The sequence below is a fragment of the Delphinapterus leucas genome, chromosome 13 (genome assembly GCF_059928025.1).
Source record: "Delphinapterus leucas isolate spDelLeu-1000000601 "Yukka" chromosome 13, BTC_Dleu_Yukka2, whole genome shotgun sequence".
Taxonomy (NCBI): domain Eukaryota; kingdom Metazoa; phylum Chordata; class Mammalia; order Artiodactyla; family Monodontidae; genus Delphinapterus; species Delphinapterus leucas.
The window spans coordinates 33,069,029-33,092,991 of NC_143141.1; the positions used below are offsets into that span (position 1 = coordinate 33,069,029).

Below are 23,963 nucleotides of genomic sequence, written 5' to 3' on the forward strand. Positions count from 1 at the left end.
TTCCCCAGGATTGTTAGGTTTGATAAAACCCCAGTTAGGTTCTTACAAAATAGCTTTTCTTGAGAGCAAGCCTTGCTAAGAACAGAATGCTCTAGGAGTATTTCAAAATGACTACTGAAAATAGCTACAAGGTTTCTTTCTGGACTGGATGAAAATGTTCTAAAAGTGATTGTGGTGCTTGGCGCACGGTTATGTGAACATCCTGAAGACCATTGAGTTGTACACTTTAAGTGGGGGAACTTTATGGTGTGTGAGTTGTATCTTAGCTAAACTGTTAAAAAAAAAAAATGTTTCCTCAAGTCCAAAAGTGAGAGAAATTTTTGTTTCCTTCTTTCTTTGGCCTTGGCTTTCTCCTGCCTCTTCTCCACCCATACTTCAAGCCAGTAGCCTCCAAGGAGCACTCAGTTTACAGCCCCTGCTGCCACAATGTCAAACTCTGTAGAACTATGTTATGCAGATCAGAAATTAAAAAGTCATAGTATGTGAAGTCCGACACAAACTGGCAATTGCACAGACACTTAGAGGTTAGGCCGGGGACGAGGGTAAGAAGAAGGACAAGCTGACGCTGGAACGTGTTTAAATTCTCTTTGCCATGTAGCTTGCTTTATATTGTCTGCTAGAGGCTTTACTTCATTTATACTCAAGTTTCCAGTTTTTGTGTGTTTTGTTCATAATCTACAAGTTGAGTTCTTTGCATATTTTTATTATGCATATGTATTGACTCTTTGTGCCCCTGTAGTACTTGCCCTCTTTTTCTAGGAAACATGTATGATTGAAATTTGCATGCTTATATTTTCAAATTCATGAATGTATTCTCAGAGAGCGAAGTGTATTTGGCCAATGATAAAAATATTGATCAGAAGTAAAGGAGATAGAGTCTCAATTACCAGCTGCCTGTCACACAGCACACATGCTTTCCTAGTTTGGTCTTGGCATTTACTCATCTTAGTGATATATTTAACTTTACGAGCTTAATAGTTTCCATTTCCACTACTTCACAAAATGCCTAACCCCTGTTAATGTGCTCCATAAATATTTATGAATTAATGAATGAGCTACCTGGATAGCCTCTACCTAGTACTGATGCTTCCACTGTCTTCTTTTCTCTGGGCCACTATGCCTTTTTCATTTCCAAGCCTGCCTTTCTGCCTTGAAGTCTCAGGAAATATTGACTCTCTTTAGAGTTTATAGCCATGTCATCTGTCTACCCTGCAAGTAGAAAATCATTCTGGAAGAAAAGAAAAACATGATTACTACTCTTCTGTGTCTAAATATGAGACTAGTCATTTGCTGTTGATAGTGACCAGAGACAGCATTGACTTTGCCAAAGAGCAGTGGAATCACCTGAAATTGTATAGGAGAAATGGAGACCCTTGTGGTCTCCTGAATTTTGATGTCACTCTTTGCTGGCAATTCCACTGTATATCTGTTTGCACTAGATCTGGCTAAATGATAGTTAAGTCAAAAGTTGCCAGGAAAGTAACTACATCTTACAAGACTCTTCTGCTGAGTCACAGAAATCCCAGCCACTTTGCCGTGGAATAGCATCACTAACTGATTGAGTCATCATGGGCCAAACATGTCAAAACAATTCAAAGACAGGGACAATGCTGGTATGAAGTTTCCAGGGCATTCTGCAGAACCTAAGAATACTTGAATTTGTTGGTAGCTGTCTTGCAGGAAAGTGTGTTGAAAGTTACATTGTATTTGAAAGCCAAAATATTTAGTGATTTTAGAAGTCTAAGTTCAAGACAGTACTGACAAGTCAGAGCCAGGATGTGATTTACTTCCCCTTGCCCTCAAAATAGTGTATACAGAGAGTTATTTTCCAAGCTCAGAGAAAACCAGGATTCTGAATATTTCAAACCATTTCATCTCCTCTTGTGTATGGAGTAGCCTAATATTACAGACCTATTCTCCAACTGCCATGTGCCTGCAAACATAAGTCAATACCAGCTATGCTGGTAAGCAAGCAATGGTACTGAAGGGATCAGATACTTTGATTTGCCAATAGGCTGCCTGATCTGGTCAGGAGAGAAGCATTCTTAGTTCATTTGGGTTCAGCTCGAGAATCTAAGGGAAGTAAGTTAACTCTTCTAGATGTTAATTTTCATTTCCATAAAATGTAAGTAGGAATCCTTTCTTCTCAGGAATGGTCAGAAATGGTTAATACAGTATTTCCTAGATGTTTTAAGCTGTGTCATCAACTGATATCTGTTAAGCACTTTTGTATGGCTGTGTTTACAGTCCTTTTGATGAAGGAGGCAAAATACACGTGTAAAAAGATAAGCCACAATACAAGGCGGTGTATGATAGACGCCAAGTAAGTGGTCCAAGCATTGGGAAGAAGAGGTGATAGCAAAGGCTGCAATGGTGTACAAAGAGTGCCTGGAGAGACCAAGGGCCTTAACCATGCAGCAAGTGGGGCGGAGAAGGACTGTGCTGTAGAATGGACAACACATCCGAAAAGCATGGCTGGGAAAGAGGGCTGGAGTAAAGGAAGTTATAAACCGAAAGCCCCATACACCTGTGAAGTGAGATTATCCTTATGTTTCACTCCGTTTCTAGATAGCACCATTTAGAAGCCATAGTTGTCAATTCTGCCTAAATTTCCTATCCCCTTTCATTTAATAAACAAAATATGATCCCACAGTCATTTGATCTTTTGAGGTTCTTGGTTCCATTGTCCTATTTTAAGGGTATCATATTTAGTAAGGTTTATTTCCCTGAGTATAAAAGTAATACATGTTTATTATAGAAAGTTTGAAAAATATGTTTACCCATGTTTCATAGGAGCATTACATTCTTATCAGTTGTAGCTCTTCATATAGTAATTACTTCTTTGTCATATATGCTGAAGACATTTTCCGGTTTCTTTGCCTTTTATTTTTGTTTTTTATATGCATATATTAAAGCTGTAAATTTGTATGTAGTAATATGAAATTTCTCTTATTTTATTCTTCAAAAGTCCTTCCACTATCAGAAGTAAGACTAATACCTCCATTTCTTCTTTACTGTTCCATTTTTTAAAAATTATATTGTAAATGCATCTAGAATTTATTTTGGGGAAAGGTCTGAAATTAGGATTTAATTTATTTTTGTTTCATGCAGTTAATTTTCCCAGCACCATTGTTGATTAATCCATTTCCCCAGATTTGGCAATCCTGTCTTTTAAATTTACAGTGCTACCTACTCAAAGAGTGTGTGTGTGTGTGTGTGTGTGTGTGTGTGTGTGTGTGTGTGTGTGTGTGTGCTGTTTTCATGGAAGATAGGAAGTTGGGAAAATCTTCCACCATGTTAAACCAGAACTGGGTTCTATTTTCGGTGGGAACTTTTAAATCAAACATTCTCAGTGGGTTTGATTTTGTCAAATCAGTGTTATTCTTTATCTCCAGCTGTTCTCATTGATGGGAAAAGATTTTAACTGTTTCCGTATTGACTCCTTTTTTTTAACCTTTACTCTCTGACACATACCTGTAAGGCCTGTTTCTTCATTCTTAGGAATATGTCATTTTTATTCCTGCTTTCATTCATAGTGCTTTTTGCCTGAGAGGCCCTCTTTCTAGTCGTCTCCCAGTAGAACCTCAATACCCAGATCAGATCCTAATTCTTCCAGCTAGGTTTGTTTGGTCCTCTTAACTCCAGTAGCACTGATAACGTAACAATTGAACCCTTTCATTCATTTTATCCCATATGTAAATCTTGTTTTACCAGATATTGTAAGCTTCTTGCGGAGACTATTTCTTATCTTCCTTCATACCTAGCACTGAGATTTTCTTTTAATCTCATTTAAATATATGGATCAGGTCAACAGCTAAAACATTAGAATGCAGAGAATCCATTGTTATGTATTTGCCACCTTCTCTGCCACCATCTCACACAGCTAGTATCAGGGTCTCTATAAGACCAAGGCAAAATGAATTACTTTCCCCACTTGACAGGAGAAAGAAAGAATTGTAATGCAAAAAAGTACCATGGGTTACTTAAAGACATCACTCAGAAGTAAGACCTCCCCAAATTCAGTCTTTTTGTCTTTCTACTAGCTACTTTTGTCTTTCTACTAGCTACTAGCTACCTTTCCAAAGCTACTTTGTTGCCAAATAATTTTTAAAATTTAGCTTGTATTTATCAAAGTATGTTCAACAGAACCATAGTTCCATAGCATGCTAATAAGTGTCTTGCAATGAAAGAGTTCCATAGTAAATAAATTTGGGACATGCTGAGTTAAACAAATTTCAAATGGGCTTCTTTACAGCAGAAATTCTCAGAATCCTTAATATGGTACTTAAGGTAGTGAGTCAAACTTACTGCCTGCAGAACTTTTTTTTTTTTTTTTTTTTTCCACAAAGAATCTGTGAACATTTTTTTTCCACGAAGAATCTGTGAACTACTTTGGGAAATAGTGCTGTTCTATTCCTTTCTCTCTGCACTCACCCCTTTCTTTCCTGCTTCTTATATTCCTTTTTTGGTTTTCTATCTAGAGTATATTGTGCAGTAAGGTGATCCTGCCATTATAAGATGCCTTGAGATGGGGATGCTTGTCAGAAAGAATCTCTTGTGTTGATATAATTACATGTACACCACAAAAATAGCCAAAGCTTTATCATTTTAAGGAATGTTATTAAGTGGCATGTGGTATCTATTGCTTTGAAACAGACAACTTTTCTAAAAGAAATGTTTTGAATTAGTATACCAAAATTTACCAATTTGAATCTTTGTTGGGAATTTAGATGATTTATCATTTTTGCTATTGCAAGTGACTCTATAATATACATTTTCATGCAGTATTAACTATAGAAGAATGAAAATGGAACAGATACTTGAATTTGTGAATTGTCTCTCTCCTCCTTTCTTCCCTTTGTGTGATGCTCCGCAGCCTCCATTGGGGAACTCCCTGCCTTGACCCCTCTGATAAATACCTGATTTCTTCCAGGCCTGGGAAGAGATGTCTTGCTTATCATTATAGACCATAAATTGTTGGACTAAACTTGTCCTGTTGTCATAAAGCTTGCAAATGGCAGGCTGATTCTGGTTGCTCCGTTTCTGCCAACTTGAATCTTTCTAACCTATAATCTCCACTTGCTTCCCCCGTTGCTTGATGCTGCTTCCTGTAAACTCTCCCATCACTGTCAGAGTTCGATCTTCTCCAGGATGTCCCAATAGTACTTCAAATGCAGTATAGCCTAAATTTCATGCTTTATTTTTCCTTTTTTCTCCATTCCTCCTCCCCTTTGATGGCATCACTACCCAATCCATCACTCAAACTAAAAAATCTTAAATTTATCCTTGATTCCTCTTTTTCTCCCACTTACTACTCATTCTCCTGGGTATAGGGTAGATTTCCAGGTGATGTCAACGCTATGCCCTTACCACATCTCAAACCAATTGTTAACTCTGTATCTCTATTACTTCTAACCTCAATTAAAGCTCTTTCAACTTATCACTTTCTTCATTATTTCTTCAGTGTAGTCCATCCTCCACAATGGAGTAGAATGACCAAAGTTATCAACTCCACACTTAGACACCTTTGATCACTTCCCTTTGTCTAAATGATAAAATCCAAACTTCCTTCTCCTGTATAGAATCCAAACTTGCTGACTCTAGTCTACTTTCACGCCTCTTTTCTACCTTTTCCCTCTCATCCTATGTATGCTTCGATCAGACTTTCACCCTGAATGTCTTACTCGTTCATATCTTTTTACCTTTATAAAGTGTTCCTCCACCAGCAATACTCTTTTTGTTGGCGTGATGAATACTATTAGTGAGCAACATTACTTATGTAATGCTGAAATGACCAAGTTGTTTTTCTAAGTTGAGTAAAATTATTAGCTTCCTGATGAAAGATTGTCTTGCTTAAAAAAATAAATACAGGCAGCTTCAAGTTATTTATGATTTTATTGCATTGATTCCAAGAATATGGTAGTTTTCGAGGTTTGCTTAAGGGCATCTTTGTGATCTATTTTTGTAAACACCCTACACGTGCTTGAAAAGAATGTGTATTTTCTAATAAACAAATGCAGGGTTACAAATCCAGTGAATCAAACTTAACAAGTGTGCTGTTCAAATCATCTTTACTAATTTGTATAAAACCTGCTTTATCCAATTACCGAAAGAAGAGCGTTAAAACCTCCCTCCTTATTGTGGTGTATCATTTGATTCTTAATAATAGTGTCAGTTTTTATTTTGTATATTTTGTTGTATATTCTGAGACTGTGCTCTGGGTATAGAAAAGTTTAGAAATTTTATGTCTTGGTGAATTATTCTTTTACCAGTATACAGTGACCCTCTTTATTCCTAAATATTGTTTTTTTGTCTTATAGTCTATACTGCACCTACCTCCTCTTTTGTTTTTAGTGTCTGCTCAGTCTGTCTTTTTCCATTGCTTGACTTTGAACTTTCTGTGTCCTCATAGTTATTTTTACATTTGTCTCTTATAAGCAGCATACAGTTGTATTTGCTTATTAATACATGAAAACTTCTATCTTTTAACTGATTAATTTAGATCACTGCAATCACATTTATGTTTCTAACGTCTTATTAGTGCTATTTACCATGCCTTTTCCTTGTTTCTTTTTGTTTTTATCCTTTCCTGCTTTCTATTTTTTATATTTTGGTTTTAAAATGTTAGCATTACAAATATGAATTTATAGAACACAGATACTTTTTAAACTGTTTTACACCTGGAATCACTTTCAGTCTTTACACACATATCAAGGATTATATCTTTTCTTGCTTTTATATAATGGCTGTCAATTCTACTGCTTCCTATTTACTTGACAAATACACTGACAACTTGCTTGTAGTTAAGAAGGCAGAAAAATCCCTAATTTCAAGATATTCGTTTTTCCTTTTGCCATTATTTATTTGAATGACAGAGATGTCAGGTTTAATATAATCAACACCACTTGGCTGTTTACATAATGTGAATACCAATTCACTGATGTACCTAATCTGCTGACTTATTGAATGAAGTTAGTCCCTTTGCAGTTACTACCAGAATGACAGTGCTTTGGTGATGGTATTAAGAGCTAATCAAAGTGAACATAAAACCTAAATTCATATTTTTTCTTTAAAACATGAGAACCAACTGACAAAGGATTAATCTCAAAAATTTACAAGCAGCTCATGCAGCTCAATATCAGAAAAACAAACAACCCAATCCAAAAATGGGCAGAAGACCTAAATAGACATCTCTCCAAAGAAGATATACAGTCTGCCAACAAACACATGAAAGGATGCTCAACAACACTAATCATTAGAGAAATGCAAATCAAAACTACAATGAGGTATCACCTCACACCGGTCAGAATGGCCATCATCAAAAAATCTACAAATAATAAATGGTGGAGAGGGTGTGGAGAAAAGGGAACCCTCTTGCACTGTTGGTGGGAATGTAAATTGATACAGCCACTATGGAGAACAGTATGGAGGTTCCTTAAAAAACTAAAAATAGAACTACCATACGACCCAGCAATCCCACTACTGGGCATATACCCTGAGAAAACCATAATTCAACAAGAGTCATGAACCACAATGTTCATTGCCGCTCTATTTACAATAGCCAGGACATGGAAGCAACCTAAGTGTCCATCGACAGATGAATGGATAAAGAAGATGTGGCAGATATATACAATGGAATATTACTCAGCCATAAAAAGAAAAGAAATTGAGTTATTGGTAGTGAGGTGGATGGACCTAGAGTCTGTCATACAGAGTGAAGTAAGTCAGAAAGAGAAAAACAAATACCATATGCTAACACTTGTATATGGAATCTAAAAAAAAAAAAAATGGTCATGAAGAACCTCGGGGCAAGACGGGAATAAAGACGCAGACCTACTAGAGAATGGACTTGAGAACACAGGGAGGGGGAAGGGTACGCTGGGACAAAGTGAGAGAGTGGCATGTACATTATACACGACCAAATGTAAAGCTGATAGCTAGTGGGAAGCAGCACATAGCACAGGGAGATCAGCTCGGTGCTTTGTGACCACCTAGAGGGGTGGGATAGGGAGGGTGGGAGGGAGGGAGACGCAAGAGGGAAGAGATATGGGGATATATGTATATGTATAGTTGACTCACTTTGTTATAAAGCAGAAACTAACACACCATTGTAAAGCAATTATACTCCAATAAAGATGTAAAAAAAAGATATATTATTTATTTACTTTTTATAAATTTATTTATTCACTTTTGGCTGCGTTGGGTCTTCGTTGCTGCGCGCGGGCTTTCTCTAGTTGCGGCGAGCGGGGCTACTCTGTTGCGGTGCGCGGGCTTCTCATTGCAGTGGCTTCTCTTATTGTGGAGCACGGCTCTAGGCGCACGGGCTTCAGTAGTTGTGGCACATGGGCTCAGTAGTTGTGGCGCACAGGCTTGGTTGCTCCACGACATGTGGGATCTTCCAGGACCAGGGCTCAAACCCGTGTCCCCTGCATTGGCAGGCGGATTCTTAACCACTGCACCACCAGGGAAGTCCCAAGATCAAGATATTTTAAAGGGATGTTATAGAAAAAGGAATAATTCAGTAACTCACACATTCAGGGATGCACCTTTACTCTCCAGCAACACGAGGCTACCTCTAGTTCCTTGCATGGATAGTGGTGTTTCCCCCTCCATGTCTTTGCTTTTACTACCCTCTTCCCCTGCTGGGATATCCTTCACCTTTCCCCTATTTTTTATGTAAAGTATGGGGGGAAATATTTTAGATTTACAGAAAAGTAGCAAAGATAATACAGAGAGTTCCTGTATGCCTTTCACCCAGTTTCCCCTAATGTTAACACCTTTCCTCTTACCATTGTATATTTGTCACAACTAAGAAATCAACATTGGCACATTATTATTAACTAACTATAGACTGTATTCAAATTTCATCAGTTTTTCCACTAGTGTCCTTTTTCTATTTCAGGATCCAATCCAGGATACTGCATCGCATTTAGTCATCCTATCTCCTTAGACTCTGCCTTCTATTTGATTGTTTTTTTAAATCTCCTTTCCCTCTTTTTCCCTTTAGTTTGATGGTTTTGCATTCTATTTCTGTTCTTTTAGAACTTACCAACACACCATGTTTCCTGGGATATGGAGAGACTGTCACATATGTTGCTGTGGTGGTATAAATCGGTACAACTTATAAGGAGGGAATATAGTGTGTATATCTTTTAATCCAGCAGTTCCCCTCCAATGACTCAGTCCTACAGATTTATATACTTGCGCACATGTACTAGGTTATTTACTACATCATTATTTATAATTGTTTAATAGGATACGAATGAAGAAGTTTTATATACTGATAGGAAATGATGCCCAGTATATTATTAAGTGGGGACGGGGAAGCAAAATTCGGAACAGTGTATTTAATATGCTCTGATAAAAGGTTTCCTTATTCCTACTAGATTTGTTTTCTGGCCTGCCCTTTCACTAAGGTTCAGCCTGTGAGGAGTCTTGTCTTTTCACAGCAATCTCAGTTCTAACCAGGCTGCATAGACAGGTCCAAGTCATTGTCTCCAGTCCCCATGTGGGCTTGAAAACGCAAGCTTCAGGCACTTCCCTGCCCGCTAGGACAACCAAATGAATTTTTCATTACTCCCTGTTTTTGATAATGACTTTTTACATCAATGTAAAAAACTACTCTATCACCTAGGAATATGAAAATTAAATGAAGAATAATATATGCAAAGAATTTAGCTCAATACCTGATCCACAGTACCCAATAAACATTAACTATTGTTGTTGAATTGCTTTTTCTAGTTTTCTGTGTGCTGTCAGACCTACTATTGCTATTTAGACTGATAATGCAGATCACCAGACATTAATCTAAAAAAAAATCCTTATTTAGGCTTTTGCACTCTGAAAATATTTGGCGCTTAAACAAACTGAAAAAAGGAGAGAAATTAAACTAGAAAGTGGCTGTGTTTATAAACAAGCAGTCTTGAAACACAAGACCATTGTGGTAATTGGAATGGTCTGTATCCCAGAATGTCCTGCTTAATAGATGCAAAGCTCACCAACTAGCTGGGAAAAGGCAGAGCACTGTGTCTACCCCCAAGGTGGTCAGATGAGGCAAATCTGAATTCCTAAGCTCCACAATTACTCTCTACCCAAAAACTTACCATGGCCCTCACCATCTAAATGTTTACATTAAGGATTCTGTTATCCTGAAGTGTTACAGCGTTCTGGCTCTTAAAAAAAAAACAAAAAACAAAAAACAGGCATCTACTAGATCTGAGAACATTTTCTCTCTTTATAAATGTATTTAATAATAAAATAGAAACACATGTTCTTTTTCCAAATACCATGTTAATTCAAAAAAGGCCTTTTCATTAGATGATATATACACAAGGGCTAAAGATTACAAAGGAAAAAAATTAAATTGTAAACTATACAAGGATGCTTAGGAGAAGACCTTAACAGCGGCCGTAATCAAAGATGCTATCCCCTCTGCTTGCTCTGTTTGCAATCTGACATTCATGGGGAATACTGTCTAGGGAGAGCCTGAAATGGTTTCATAATCTGTAACCACAAAGGGATGACTCAGATCTTTATCTTTGATAAACTGCACTCATAACTTGGTGCTTTACTCACTTTCCCAAAGTTTAAATGTTTGGTCCAATGATCTAAAACAAGTTGAAGGCATCTCTTTGTTTTGGGTTTTTTTTTTCCCCACTGCATTTTCTGAATAGTGGTTTCTCAGTGGCTGTTAGCTATTGCAATCCGTTAACCCTTATAACTTTATCTGCCCGTGGGGCTCTTTCTATCGTCTCACAAAATTAGAGTGGAGCCTGGTGACCAAGGAAAAGACAGTGGTATTCTTTGCCAGGAGGGATGCAGGGCAGAGGAGATGGACCTTAGACATACTGAACACAGGTGCTGCTGCCACCACGCATTTTCTGTGCTGGTGACTCACACAGAAAGCAGCTAGTCTCTGAAGAGAGACTGAGTGTACTGCAAGGTCTCACGTGAAAGTAAGTGCCTCTTCTCCTCTTAGTGTCTTAGCCACCAGCCTCATCTTATTGGTTGAGTTATTAAGGAATGGTAAATACATGAAGGGACCCCTAGCATGAAAGTCCCCTCTGCCCAGTTAGGGTTCAGAGTAGCTTGTGATGAGTTATTTGAAGTGTTGTACATATGTTCAGTGATATACACAACTCATTGTACAATAATAGCATTTCCCAGGAGAATTACTCGTGTAGTCCAGGGAACCCCATGACCTCTCTCTGACATAGGCCAGAATCAGATACTTCTGAGAAAGCTACTAGTGCACCCGGAGGGACTCAGTTACAAAATACTCTATCACAAGAAGAAAGGCTGTGTGCTCTGCGTGCTCTCCCAGCTGATAATTAGCTCGGTTTCTAGCCTAGGGCTGTTTGTTTGTTTGACTTTGAGATTCTATAACTAGGTACAGTGCTACTCAAATATATCGTAACGTTTTTATATTAAAAATGATTAAGAAGCTTCTTGAATAAATTGTCCAATGCCTTAAAAATATAATTATTACATAGCTGTTCTCATGTCCGCACAGAAATATTTCCTTCCATACTTTAAGGCCTACCTTTCCTGTAGAAAGGTTTCTCTGATAAATTCTGGACACGAAGATGGCCTTTTGAACTTTTCTTATATATGGCATTTCCCTACTGCAGTGAGTAGGTGTTTGTCAGCTTGGGATATAGCACTTGCCTCTCTTTTTTTAGATGTGACTCTGTTTTCCAGTGGCAATCACAGAATCCTCTGTGTCTTATAGGACTTGTTATTCAAGTGCCCAGAACGCACCAGGTAGTGGGATCCAGACAACAAAAGGACAGAAATTGTAAATGTTTAAAAGAAATACCATCTTCTTTGGCTATTTCATTAGTGAATCTCCCAGATTCTGAGAAGCTCTTAATGACTTGTCTCATTATTGTGAGAATACCGGCTGTTTCTCAGTTATTCTGGATCTCTGCTCAGTTATCCCTTGCCTTTTGCTTCATATCCCTTGCCTTTGCCCAGCCTCACCTCCCCAGCTTGGCCCTCTTACCAGCTGGTTAATTCATAAGGGTTTCCCAAAACCAAGGAGAAGACAGATAAAGGAAGGCAGTCACAGAGTATTTATGGGTTTCAGATACATATGTCAAATAGGATGTGTTTTCAGACATCTTCTGGGCCGAAACGCTGAGTTGATTACAGTGACCCTCAAAAGAAGGTAGCCTCGGGGGCTTCCCTGGTGGCGCAGTGGTTGAGAGTCCGCCTGCCGATGCAGGGGACACGGATTCGTGCCCCGGTCTGGGAGGATCCCACGTGCCGCGGAGCGGCTGAGCCCGTGAGCCATGGCCGCTGAGCCTGCGCGTCCGGAGCCTGTGCTCCGCAGCGGGAGAGGCCACAACAGTGAGAGGCCCACGTATCCAAAAAAAAAAAAAGAAAAAAAAAGGTAGCCTCTGCCCTTAAGTACTTTAAAAGTAAGTTATTCTTAGAGGTTCATTCGTTCATTTATTCAATAAATATTTGCTGAGCCTCTGCTGTGTGCCAGGCACTTGAGATATATCAGTGAACAAAACAGACCAAGATTCCTGACCTCATGGAGCTTACAATTTAGGATAGAGGAGTGAGGAAATAAATAAGGAGAATAATTAATCAACTGTGTACTTGCAGGTGGGTAATAAGGATTGTGGAAAGAATAAGAAAGTAGAACAAGGGAAAGGGGGGTGAAACTATGGAGATTTGGAGAGACAGGTCACAGCATTAAATAAGAAAGAGTAAGCCTCCTTGAGGGTGAGATTTGAGCAACGCCTTGAGGGAGATGATATAATTAGCCAAGCAGGTACCTGAGAGAAGAGCAGTGTTCCAGGTGACGGGAGAGCCATGATTTATCATTTAAAATTTGCAGGCATTTTTAAATTCAGCAATTTGATGTAGATTATTTTCTTCTTCTTTTTCAAATGAAGAAACTGGATATACCAGCTGAATATCAGTTTTGGCTTAAAGCAACCGTCAGTTGAGGTAGATTTTAGACAGAGGCCGTTGTCTTGGTTTTACAGATTGGGAAAAGTAAAACACATAAAGGAAAGGGGAACGAAATTCCTTAGAGTCATGAAACTGAACAACATGGAACAGGCCACAATCTTTTAGATTAGCACTGCACTAATATGTCATCACAGGGTTTGTCTTCCTTGGGGCTGATAGATTTCTTCCCTTGTAAATTGATTTCAGATATTTTCTCTGATATATTAAATTGTCATCAGTTTCCCTACGTGATATGATGTACTTACACTTGTTATAAAGCAAGTTAAATGAATTTAAATGAAGAGGGGGAAACTATAGCATGGAGACCCTAGACATAAGTCTGGTCATTTCTTAGCAGCATTGCCACACTGTACATGCTTTGAATGCCCTGGAAATTATTAGGATGTTTTCCTAGAGGTCAGAGTGCCCATCTGGAAGGTCTGTAGGGAATCTGCTTGTGATCATCTCTGCTGCCCCAGGGGGCATGAAGAGCCAGCCCTCCTCTGGTATTTTCTCACCGTCTTGGCTGGTTAGCAGGCAGCCGTCTGCTTTGGTTCAAGTGAGGAGGGCCAGCAGAGAGAGGACTTGCAAGTAGCAGGGCCATCACCTAGCAGCAGTTTAGAAAGAGCTGGGTGTGTTCCCTAAGCTCAGCCCAGTTTATATACTTTGTAGACCCTGGAAAGTATGAGCACTCACAGATAAATTCATCTCATTTCCACACTTGGGTACCTAATAGAGCCTTAACATTCACCAGAGTTTATTAAAACATATATGTAACACTTGGAATCTCCACAACCCTTTACAACTATTTATTGGCTAAGGAAGCTCTGCAGCTTCCCTGGGAAGCAAGTTGGTACTTTCATCCCCATTTTAGAGATTAGACACAAATAGGTTAAGTGGCTTACCTGAGGCTGTACCGTGAGTCAGGTCCCCAGTAATTCCACAGTATGTGAGCTAGTATTCAACCATGGTCCCACCAGCACAAATCACTTAACCTCTCTGAGCCTTAGTTTTTCATGTATGTATGAGACACTAATGATCTTCGTCCTACCCATTCCAAAGAACGATTGTGAAAATAAAACAAGGCAAACTGAAAGTGCTATAATGCTTGTTATAATTAGGTAATGGATTAAGGCAGAAGGAATCAGCAACCTCAGTATTTAATATTTAGGGAGTGCTACTTGTTTGGGGCCAGAGTGGAAAAAATGGAAAAAGAGACAACCTATCGCTGACCCTTTAACAAAACTGAGTCCTTCTGCTTGTTTGACTCAGTTCAGATTAGAGTAGGGAAGGGAAGAAAAACAGAAAGTAGTAAACTAAAGATTAAAAGAGTGAGTAATGCTAGGAGGAGAGAAATGAAAGAGGTAAAATTACGAGTCTTCCCAAGATTAGCAGTAAACTGCTAATCTCGACCTAAGAGTCATTATCTGAATTCAGGCAGTATTGCAGCATACAGGGAGAAAGAAGCTTCAAATTCCAGAGCAGAGGATGCTAGCTGGATTCTGCTGTCCAAACTATTGGTCTGTGTCCCAGATCTGGTAATGATCTTTCAAGATCATGCAGTCCTGCACTCTCTCCCTCCCAATCCGCTCCCCACCCCACTCCCTCCTGCAGCTGCCTAAGCCAAGCTTTAGAAAATGAGACCGTTACTTGGTTGTCAGTATCCACGCACTGGCTGACCACTTGATGATCGCAGCTGGCGTTCCCTTCGTCCCTCTCTAGTCTGGCCTTGAGAATTCCAGACCAGCCCTTTCTTTCAGTATCATCACTGGCGAATGCCAGTGCCTCCTGTTGCCTGTATAAAGCAAGGCCCCCAGATACAAGCAATTGCAGGTACAATCAAGTTGCTAAAACAGCCTTCTTTTCATCCCCTCTGGTTTTTTTGTTTGTTTGTTTTTTTAAAGTTGGGCCACATAAGAGTAGCATTGAAGTTTTAAGGAAATATAAAAGCTGGAGTAAGTGGTGAGGGATAGATGCAAAAGAAGAGGTCCTGGGAACAAATAAAAACTCAGCAAGGTGATGAACAGTGTTGGAGGACAGTGGACAAATAAATCATTACTAATCAGGTTAATTTGTTGTAGATGAAAATGCATACATACGCATGCATTTGTGCATGCACACTCACACATATGCCATGTTATGAGACCTTTGTTCGGGTGGCCTCCTTATTCTAGGTTGAGTCCCTAGAAATTAAGATAGGATCGAAGAATTCATTCATATCCATAAAAGCTAAAGTGTAAAATGTCTTTATGCTTAGGATTAAAGCTCTATAGCTACTAGAGCAGGAAGCTACCTGAAAAATTCACCTTGCTGAGGAGCTGAGCACTAAGTAGCCATTCTATAAGCCTTACTGCGCACATTCACAAATAACAAACGCGTTTATGAGGTGTTTTCTTGGTTGACGCAAGGCACACAATATTTTTCCTCTGAGTACACACTGACTTGTTAACGGCAAAAGTTTCTACCTTCGTTGTTCCTAGTAGCATGCATTTTCCTTTTCCAAAGAGTCCTTCAGTGATTTAGAACAAGTTACTTAACCTCTCTGGCCTCATTCTCTTCAACTGTAAAGTGGGCTTATTAATAAACCCTGCCTCATAGGGCTGTTTGGAGGATAATTAAAATGATATATAAAGATGCTTAGCATAGTGTCTGGCACGTAGTAACCGTATTAGCACTTACTGAACGCCTACTGTCTGCTAGGTCCTTTTCAAGGCAGTTGAGGCACAAAGAAAATAAAGCATAATCAAGATGCTCATCCTCTCTTCAATTCCTGGAGATTCCTAACTAAAAATGCCTGATATCAGTCCCTTGAAGCAGACCCAATGTGCCTAAGCACTCAGGCACCCATACTCACACTGTGATTGTCTTGTATCTCTTTCCCCATCTTCCACTCTTCTGTCTGGCCTCTTGAAGTCAAGTTCCCTCTATCCTACTTTGAACAAGGAATACCCCTACGGTAGAAGACTGTGTCTTGGCCACTAGGTCAGAATCTCCCCGGTTGGGGGACTTTTCCTTCCTCCACTGCAGGCACTTGGTACATCGTGAGTCTTGCCCACAGTGAGTTCTCTGAATGTAAACGGAGCTCACCCACTCCTTTTACACCAGCTCCATTTTGTAGCTGAGGGGACTACATGCAGCAGAGATAATCAATACCTTCATTCCACGCCACTGAGTTTGCAAGTCCAACTTGGGTAGCCATGCTCTACCAACTTCTTGATCCTCCTCTGTGTTTGTTGTATGCTCGTTCCTTATCCTAATCTGAGTAAAGAAAAAGTAGCCAGGAGGGAGGGATTGTGAGATTTAGGTACCAGAATTGCATAATGTTTTTAATCCTTAACTTCTCATGACCTGCAAATATTGGTATTATCCAAGGCATGCCTGCAGTGGGAAAACAGGGTATAATCGTGGGATTCTATGGAGGCGCACAGTGTACACCTTTAATCCCCAAAGCTAGGCCTATAGGAGCAGAGAGAGACACCTCAGTTCAGGCCACCTTCTTCCCTTACCTCATTTGCTACAACTTTTCTTCATGATCTCCCTGCTGCCAGCCTTACTGTCCGCTGGATGATATGTTCCATGTTGCTGTCAGGTGGAAGTCATCTCTTGCTGATCAAAGATCCCATAACCATAGTTCTCTCTTTCGACAGTTATTGCTTTCTACCTTGTACGTGGAACTGTGTGTGAGTATCCTGTCTGTGCCAGATTAGAAGGTTATAAGGTCACTGTGCTGCAGTATCTTTCCCTCCGTTGATTATCAGGGTTCTTTCATTTATGAGCTGTGTGGTCTACAGTAGTCTATGGAATCAGTTGCCTCTATTTAAATCCTGGTCCTGCTAGCTGTCTGATCATGAGTAAGTTAACTTTTCAGTGCCTCCGTTTCCTCATTTATAAGAAGATGATAATAGACTCTTGTAGAGCATGAACAACGCCTGGTATATAGTTAATAGTCCATAAATGGAAGCTGCTGCTGCTGCTGCTGCTACTACTACTTCTACTACTGGTCAGATGACAGTGTTTTTCTTCAGGGCTCCTGAGGTTCTGTGCTTGCTTCAAAGGTGACAACCTTCCCGTAAAGAAGACTCATTCTTGGTCATGGGTAAGAGTACCTGCTACGGTACCAGCTCTGAAAAAGCAGAATCTGTCCTTACTTAACTCTGTATTCTTTACAGTGCTGTGGAAATAGATGCTAATTAATGTCTTAAGATTTATTTTTCCAATTTTAAAGCTAATAAATACTCATTAAATAAACTTAGAAAATGTAAGGTATGATTCAGAAAGAAAAAATATTACCCATTGTTTTACCACACAGAGATAATCACTGTAAATGTTTTGGTGTATCTTCTTTCCTCACTAATATGTAATATGTATAATTGAGCTCCTTCTGTATATATAATTTTATATGCTGGTTTTCATATACCGACTATTTTAAGAACATTTTCTCCTATATTTTTACAAACATAACTAAAATTGTCATGGCTGTACTGTAAATTACATTAACGTTCCCTTATTGTTGAATGTTGCCCATTTTAAGTTATAATGAATAAAATCTGTAATGATCATTTCGGTATATAATGCTTTTTTCAAAGCATGTCAGGGGATTTAGTACTATAAGCTATCAAGAATAAAATTATGGCGTCAGAGAATATCAGTGACAGTATATGAAATGTCAATTTTAGTTTTCAACATCCATTTTCTTCCCTTTTTTGAAAAACGTTGAGACAACATTTGGTCAACTCCATGCTTCTTATTTTCCAGTAGTCCTTAAGCATCTGTATATTCAAAAAATAAAATTAAAGGTGAGGAGGCGTCTGCAGAGGACTGGCCTGGCAGGCATATCAGTCTGAGCAGGCTGAGAAGGCTGTCCGTTTGGAGGGTAGCCTGGCACAAGGACCCGGGGCGCAGGAGGGTGAGGAAGGCCTCCCCACAGAGAGGTGGCCTGGGGTGGGCTGTCAGAGCCCACGCAGGTTGAGGCAGGAGCGTGTGCATGGGGGCAGTCTGGCTCCAGGTGTCAGAACCCACGTGAGCAGGGGAAAGCACACACTTGGAGGAGTGGCGTGGCAATGGGCAATCGGAGCACAGGGGCAGCATAAGGGAGTCAGAGCCCAACACAAAAAGGAGGGTATCCGCATGAGGGAGAAGGTAGAAACTCATTATATAAAGGAAAATTGATTAAATAAGTGAATACATTAAGGATAATGAAAGCCAGTTTCTAACTGTCAGAGAAGGGGTTTACAGATATGGAAAGGCAAAAAAGTCAAATGAACCCTATGGTGTGAACTCATGGTTTTTTATTATAGATAAATATAGAAATAAATACAGAAGTAAATAAGTATATGTGTTATGTATACGTACATAGGAACATATATAATACGTATGTTCCCTAAGTTGGTCTGGGAACAGTAATACCCCCATGGCAATGAGCAAGCATGTCTAGTGCTATATCTTGGCTTCTCAGTATAATTTACTAAAAGGAACCAGCGCATTTTGGACAAATGACTATTTCCTGGGAAGGTACAAGATGAGCCTAGAACATCTTTTTGTACCAGAAATCAAGTGCTCAAAGAATAATGGGGACATGTCAGAATGATACAGAAGCCAGCCTGCAGGGACCACCACTGGCTAAACTGGGGATAATTTGAGCACCAAAATAAATTATTAGAGTAACAACTTATATTGAAAAATAAGAAATCACAAGTCAGTACAGATACAAATAAAAAACCGAATACATTGAAAGTTGGATGAGGAATGGGATATTTCTGTAATTTCAAAGTATGTATCTCCCCACAAAATACTTATTAGTTAAGAGGGAGAAGCTATGCCATTACATTGGAGAAGCCTAGCAGACATCACCTTAATCAGGTGATCAAAGTGAACATCATCAGTAACAGGTGCCGCTAGATAGGATGCACTGAGGAAAAAAGCAAGATCACTGGTACAGTATTGCCAAAAATGAATCTTCTGAATCTAATCATAGGAGAACATCAGACAAATACAAATTGAGAGACATTCTATAAAGTAACTTATCTGTAGTCTTCAAAAGTGTCATGGTCATGAAAGTCAAGTAAAGTCAAGGGACTAACAGTTCCAAATTCAAGGAGTCTAAATAAATGACAATTAAATGCAACTTGTAATTAATTCTCAGCTGGATGCTTCCGTTCTAAAAGACAGTGAGATAACTGGTGAAACTTGGGTGGGATTTGAGGATTAGATGATAGTAACCTATCATTGTAATTTTCTGAATTTGCTGGTTGTATTGTGCTTATGTAGAATAATGTCCTTGTTTATAGGAAATATATGTTAAAGTATTTGCTAGAGATAGGGCATCAGATTGGCATTTTACTCTCAAATCGTTCAGGAAATTAAAAAAAATTTTTTTGTACTGTACTTCCAACTTTTCTGTAAGTTTGTGATTATTTCAAAGTGTAAAGTATTTAATTAATTCAAAAAGGGAAAAAATAAAGCAGATTCAGAAATTATATGAAAACCAAAATAACTTAACCTAATTGTATATTAAATTGATAACATAACCATGTAGAACAAATAATAATTTCAAATTACTTTTGAAAACAGTTCTGTTCTTTCCACAAAAGGACTGCAAAAAGCTTTTAAATTTTACTCATAAGGTCATTATAGTTGGTAATACTGATGTTATACTGTGAATCAATTTTATGTATATTATAGGTAAACAACTTAATAGATTAATGTTATTAGGAACAAAGATTTTTACTAAAAGAAAGAAACTAATTTAAAATAAGTAATAGAGACTTGAGGGCTGAACGGTGCTCTGATGAGGTTTTTTTCCTACATATTTAGTGAATAATTCTATTTAATGTACTCCTGTACAACACTATTTAAATTATATCAGAACTTAAGAAAAATAGAACATTTTCCCAGTTCACTTTATGAAATTAGTCTAATTCTAAAAGTTACATTTCCAAACAAACACACAGAAAAGCAAACTATCTATCATTTTTAATTAGAACATGGATTTCTTTTAATCTCAAATAAAATAATACTGAGTGAATTCAACAGCATTTTAAAAGAATAATCTATTTTGACCAAATGGGTTTTATGTGAGAAACACAAGGATATTTCACATTATCAGTAGATGATACTGATACTTACTTCTTCACTAGGTAAGAAAACAAGAATGCCCACTGTCACCAGTACCATGGTACTATATATTCTGGTTAATGAATGTGACAAGCAGAAATAAGAGGCAAGGAAAAGAAAAAAAAATTGTCCTCAATTATAAACAATATAATTGTATGCTAATAAAACATAAGAATAAATTGAAAACTAATTGAAGTTTGATGAGAACTTATAAAGCAGAGTTGAAATACAAGTAACAGACTAGAAGAAAATGTGTTCAATATCTGTAATTGACAGGTTAATATCCAGAGTATATAAAGAGCTCTCACTAATCAATAGGAAAAAGTCCACAGAAAAGTGTGCAACAGATGTGAACAGGAAAGTCGCAAAATAAGAAGCCAAGAAGTGTATGAGGCCCCTTATAATCGAGAAAGTAAAAATAAAAACAATGATAACATTTCTCTCTATCAAATTAGCAAATTTTTTAAAAGACAAACAATATTTAATCCTGGAAAAGGTACAGAGACTGGCTTTCACATTCGCTACTACTTGGAGTGTAAATTGGCACAACTTTTACGTTGTCCTTTTTAAAAAGTATTATTGAGGTATATTTTACATACAGCAAAATTTAATCTTTGTGCTGTACAGTTCTGACAAGAACTTAGGGTCATGTAACCACCACCATAATCAAGATATAGAACAGTTCCATCACCCTAAAGAATTATTTCATCTGCTTTGTAGTCAAACCCTTTCTCTTCCTGCCCCCACTTCCAAAACCTAGCTTCTGAAAATCACTGCTCTGTTTTCTGTCCCTGTATTTGTACCTTTTCCAGAATGTTATATAAATGGAATTATACATGCAGCCACTATGGAAAACAGTATGGAGTTTCCTCAAAAACTAAAAATAGAGTTGCCATATGATCCAGGAGTCCCACTCCTGGGCCTATGTGTGGACAATACTATAATTCGAAAAGATACATGCACTCCTATGTTCATAGCAGCACTATTTACAATAGCCAAAGCATGGAAGCAACCTAAATGTCCATCAATGGATGAATGGATAAAGAAAATGTGGTATGTATATATGTATATATATACACACACAAGCATATATACACACGTCTATGTGTGTGTGTGTGTGTGTGTGTGTGTGTGTGTGTTACATACACAATGCAATACTACTCAGCCACAAAAAAAGAATGAAATAATGCCATTTTTCAGGAACATGGATGGAGCTAGAGATTATCATACTAAGTGAAGTAAGTCAGAAGAGAAAGACAAATACCATATGATATCACTTATGTGTGGAATTTAAATTATGACACAAATGAACTTATTTACGAAACAGAAACAGACCCGCAGATATAGTGAACAGACTTGTGGTTGCCAAGGGGGAGGAGGGGTGGTGGAGGGATGGATCGGGAGTTTGGGGTTAGCAGATGCAAACTATTATATATAGAATGGATAAACAACAAGGTCCTACTGTATAGCATGGGGAACTATATTCAATATCCTATAATAAACCATAATGGAAAAGAAAAACAAGGAATTATACACTATGGAGCTTTTTCATTCTGGCTTCTTTCACTTGCATATGCATTTGAAATTCATCCATATTGTAACATGTATCTGTAGTTCATGCCTTTTGTTGCTGGGCAGTATTCCATTGTATGGGTGTACCACTGTCTGTTTATCCACTCATCAGTTAAAGGAAATCTGGATTGTGTCCAGTTTTTTGCAATTATGAATAAAGCCATTTTAAGCATTCACGTACAGGTTTTGCTCTGAAAATAAGTTTTCATTTAGCTTTTATAAATACCTAAGAGTAGGATTTGTATGTATGAATTGTATGTTAAGCCTTAATGAGAAATTGCAAAGGTGTTTTCTGAAATGGATGTACAATTTTGTTTTTAATTTGAGCTAATAGGTGTGTAGTGATCTTACTGTGGCTTTAATTTATATTTCCCGAATGACTAATGATGCTGAGCATCTTTTCATGTGCTTATTGTCATCTGCGTACCTTCTTAGGTGAAATGTCCATCTAAATCTTTTTATCATTTTAAAAATCGGGTTGTTGGGCTTCCCTGGTGGCGCAGCGGTTGAGAGTCCGCCTGCCGATGCAGGGGACACGGGTTCGTGCCCCGGTCCGGGAAGATCCCACATGCCACGGAGCGGCTGAGCCCGTGAGCCATGGCCGCTGAGTCTGCGTGTCCGGAGCCTGTGCTCCGCAATGGGAGAGGCCACAACAGTGAGAGGCCCGCATACCGCAAAAAAAAAAAAAAAATCGGGTTGTTTTTCTCATTGTAGAGTTTTGAAAGGTCTTTTTTTAATTCTGGATACAAGTCCTTTATCATACATACGATTTGAAAATATTTTCTCCCAGTCAGTGGCTGTTTTTTCATTCTCCTTTGAAGAGCAGAGGTTCTTAATTTTGATGAAGTATAATTTATCAATTTTTTAATTTTATGGATTATGCACTTTGTATTATATCTAAGAAATCTTTGTCTAAGCCAAGGTCACAAAGATTTTCTTCTAGAAGTTTTATTGTTTTAGATTTTATTTTTAGGCATTATGATCCATTTTGAGTTAATTTTTGTACATGGTGTAATAATGTATAGATTGGAATTTTCTCTTTTTTTTTGTATGCACCTGTGGTGGGCTGAATGGTGGTCCCCTAAAAGATATGTCCATGTCCTAACCCCCCAGAACTGTGAAAGTTACTTTATGAGGGAAAAGATGTGTTTAGGTTAAGAATTTTGAGAGGAAGTGTTTATCCTGTATTATCCAGGTGGGCCCTAAATGCAATCACATGTATCCTTGTAAGAGAGGGGCAGAGGGATTTTTTGAAACACACAAAGAAGAGGAGGTATTTTGACCACAGCAACAGAGATTGGAGTGATGTGCCCATAGGCCTATGAATACCTTGAGCCACCAGAAGCTGGAAGAGGCAAGGAACAGATTCTCCTCTAGAACCTTCAGAGGGAATACAACCCTGCCAGCAACTTGATTTTGGACTTCTGGTCTACAGAACTGAGAAGGAATAAACTTTTGTTGTTTTAAGCCACTCAGTTTGTGGTAATTTATTACAGTAGTCATAGGAAACTAATATAATGACTCTCCAATTCTTCCAGCAGCGTTTGTTGAGAAAGCTTTCCTTTCTCTATTGAACTGCCTTTGCACTTTTATCAAAAACCAATCACCACACGTATGTGTTGGGTCTATTTCTGGACTTTCTATTCTGGTCTACTGACCCGTATGTCTGTAATTTCACTAATACTACTAATACTACTTTGTCATGATCACTGTAGCTTTATAGTAAGTTTTGAAAATAGGTAGCGTGAATCTTCCAATTTTGTTCTTTTTCAAAATAGTTTTGGCTTTTCTAGTTTCTTTGCTTTTCTTTATAAATTTTAGAATCAGCTTGTCAATTTCTACTGAAAAGTTCCTGCTGGAACTTTAATTGGAAATGTGTTTAACCTACAGTTTGGGAAAATTTGACATCTTACCAACCTTGAGCCCTCCAATCCATGAGCACAATATATCACTACATTTGTTTGGGTCTTCTTTGATTTCTTTCATCATTTTGTAGTTTTCATCATACAGTTCTGGCACCTAAGTATTTCATGGTCTTGGTGTTGTTTTTTAATAAATTTACTTCAATTTCCAATTGTTTATTGCTAGCATACAGCAGTAGGGTGGATCTTTTTGTATAGTGATCCTGTATCCTGTGATCTTACTGAACTTAGTTATTAGTACTAGTAGCTTTTTTGTAGATTTTGGGGAGATTTTCTATGTAGATAATCTTATCGTACGTGAGTAGTGCTATTTCTCCCTTTCTCTCTTTCTCTCTTTCTCTCTCTCTCTTTCTCTTTTCCTTCCTTCCTTCCTTTCCCCTATTGCCTTGC

General features: G+C 38.3%; 1 protein-coding gene across 22 annotated transcripts in view; it reads left to right on the forward strand.

The window, feature by feature from the left end:
• The window catches only part of EXOC6B (exocyst complex component 6B), a 703,642-nt gene that overhangs the window by 630,346 nt on the left and 49,333 nt on the right, over positions 1–23,963 (forward strand). For 4 of the 22 annotated variants that reach the window (XM_089922302.1, XM_089922305.1, XM_089922307.1 and 1 more), the window contains exon 22: positions 1–23,963. This exon is cut by the window's left edge; it is cut by the window's right edge and continues 40,252 nt beyond it. The exons of 17 other annotated variants lie outside the window; for them this stretch is intronic. Coding sequence is in view for 1 of the 5 variants with exons in the window: in XM_089922306.1 (XP_089778432.1) it covers positions 7,082–7,102 (21 nt within the window). In the remaining 4 variants the exon portion in view is untranslated. One more of the 22 variants, XM_089922306.1, reaches the window with a different exon arrangement.